This window comes from Pinus tabuliformis, chromosome 4_2, assembly GCF_031772625.1.
Source record: "Pinus tabuliformis cultivar Carrire ecotype Pingquan chromosome 4_2, CPIR1, whole genome shotgun sequence".
NCBI lineage: Eukaryota > Viridiplantae > Streptophyta > Pinopsida > Pinales > Pinaceae > Pinus > Pinus tabuliformis.
Genome location: NC_142304.1, coordinates 754178345 through 754181094, shown reverse-complemented (window position 1 = coordinate 754181094; position 2750 = coordinate 754178345). Strand labels below are relative to the sequence as shown.

At 38.1% G+C, this 2750-nt stretch overlaps 1 protein-coding gene across 1 annotated transcript; it reads right to left on the bottom strand.

Moving 5' to 3' along the window:
- Window positions 1-334: 334 nt before the first annotated feature.
- On the bottom strand, window positions 335-2395 carry LOC149171793 (peroxidase 5-like). Its single transcript, XM_089427604.1, has 4 exons — window positions 1983-2395; window positions 1645-1836; window positions 1160-1337; window positions 335-944 (listed from the first exon to the last, which is right to left on the bottom strand). Exons 1-4 carry the CDS (start codon window positions 2196-2198, stop codon window positions 520-522), a joined length of 1011 nt encoding a protein of 336 aa, XP_089283730.1. The 5' UTR covers window positions 2199-2395; the 3' UTR covers window positions 335-519.
- Between the last annotated feature and the right edge of the window lie 355 nt (window positions 2396-2750).

The following is a 2750-nucleotide window of genomic DNA, read 5'->3' as shown; positions in this document are numbered from 1 at the left end:
TATAAAAAATATATATATATATATATATATAAATACAAGGTGGAAAATGTATTGGGCTTCTATTTTGTTGGTTTTATATCGAATTAAAAATTGACACACTTCTCCATGTTATATGCAATTGAATCAACATCAACAACAATAGTTTGCTGGGAAAATACCTCTGGATTAATTATTCGCCATCTGTCATGCTGCATTACAGCCTTGTTAATGATTACTTAAACATAGAAAACTAATGTTACATTGTTACATTATTATGTCCAGAGAGAAAACAAGTACATATTATTTGAGGGAAAACAAATACATATTATTGCATTTTTTATTATCGCAGGGAAAAACAAATACATGAATAGAAAAGCGTTACGCTTCCTCTCTCATTCCCGATCAGATAGGCAAACATATCCATTATTGGGAAGATATTATTATTATTATTGAAAGAGAAGAAGGCAAACCAAATAACCCATATTAATTGAGCCAAGTATTAAATCCCATACTATTCAGCTAGCATACGTCACGCTTAGCTTAGAAGCTATTGACGACACTGCATTTCCGACGAATTTCTCCCTGTTGGCCACTCAATTCGATAACCATTCCCATATTAACCATGGCAGCGGCAAAGCTTTCCTGCCATGTGCGCAAGCTATAGCTCTCAGCGTTTGCATTGACCATAGTTGCGGTGATTGCATCTGTAAGCAGTGCTGCATCGGAGGTAAACAAACCGCGTTTCATTTGAAGGCCATCGTAGTAGAGATTGTCGAGAGTTTCAGGCGTAATAATATTCATGAACACGGTCGTGATGTTGTTGCTGGGGCTTCCCTGAGGACACTTCTCCTTGAGTAGGCCAGCATACTGAGGATCAATAGATGGATCAGTCTGAATAGTGCTGCTGAAGTTGTAGAGCCTGTTCACGAATGAAGAACAGTGAGAGACACCAATTGAGTGTGCTCCTGCATGCATGAAGCCACTCACGGATGAACATTGCAAATTACAACGATGAACATTCAAATTCCAATATTTTTACTAACCATTGAAACTCTTAATCCCTGATATGATATATGGTTACTGTTTTACTCCAGTGTCACTGATCTTATTGCAATGCAGGGTCGTACTTCACAAGCATTTACATACCAGCATCAATACGTTGAGAAAAAATAGTATGCACCTGAGAGTATAATCATCTCTTCCTGGGATAGACCCTTGGCTGCAAAACTCTGTGTCAACTGGCTTAGATTAAAGGTAGGGGCAGGTATATTTGTCAGGACTTCTGAAGCCAGTGAAATAATTCCATCCCTTCGCCCAGCCGGCACATCCCAGCTTAGCGGAAGATTATATGGTGATGCCTGGAATCAGTTATAAAGGCATTATTGGCTATTCAGCATTATTTTGCTGCTATCAATAATACTAGTTAAAGTCATTTATATTATGTTATAACAGTATTGAAGTCATTTGAAGAAAGAATATTGAAAAGGTTTGGATATTGTATTCAACATCCCTGCATTTAAATAATCAAATAACTCCAATCAGTAAATGTTCAAAACTTAAAAACGGTAAATGTAGATAGAAGGGTAGATACAAACTCGAGGTAAACGGTTGTGTAGACTTGCTTTAATAAATCTGTTAACCTTTTAGGGTTTCTGATATGCTTACCAGCTTTGCGCTATCTCTAGCAGCAAATGCTAGGATATCTGCACAAGAAACAGTGTTTGGGCACATGGTTTCTAATCGCGATTTCGCTCTGTCAATCACGTCAAACCCGTGGAGGCTCGGATTGTTAACGGGACTATCTTTCTCTGCAGTGTTGGTGGCCGTGGAATCTATGAGAATAGACCCATCGCATCCCTGAAAGCGCACACGATTTCAACATTCAAACACAATATAAGTCATAATTGCTATCTGCACAAGCACAAAGATTAAAGAGATAAAGCCACAGACAAACAAATGTTGATATGTTTATGGAAATGTAATGATGGAATATTCATGACTACCCGAACGAAACAATCGTGGAAATGCATTCTAATGAGTCCAGGAGCTACTTCTCGACTGTTTAGGAATGCATCTCTCACAACCTCGAACACAGTGGATTCAGCTTTTGGACAACTGTAATCGTAGAAACCCACTTCAAGAGCCCCATTAACACCCGCTGCTAAACCGGCACAAAGTAATATAGCAAGAACGGCCGAGTACTGATCTGTCTTCGCCATTGCCGTTTCGATACTCAATTAAAACTGCACTATGATCACGATTTGAATATGAAGAAACCCTTAGATAGTCAGTAAATAATAATTATAGAGCCTATAGGAAATTCCAGAAAAAGAAGTTTCTAGCTAGCGAACAGAATTAACAGGGTAATGCTTTGTCGAAAACTTAAAGGAATTCCTGTCGTAGTGATAAGTGCAGAGCTTCGATTGTAAGCAGTGGTGCTTTGCAGAACCGTTTGAAGGTATGTATTTATAGAATGTTTTGTAGTTAGAAGAAATTCGTGAAAAGACATTAACCCGCCTCGGATCCATCCATTTCCTCAAAGAAAGTTGTGGAAATGTCGTTATCAGGTCGCACTCTAATGGAATCAATGTCGTTATCAAGTAGAGTCTAATGCGTCAAAAGGCAAATGCATTGGATTAGGTAGGCCAAATAGGTTTTCCATTGTTTACGTAAATTTGATATCTACTCGTTGATTATTACGCGTCAGATTTTATTATGGTTTCGAAGTTCTTGATTTGATTTCCCTGGAATATTCTTCTTCTGATTCAAAA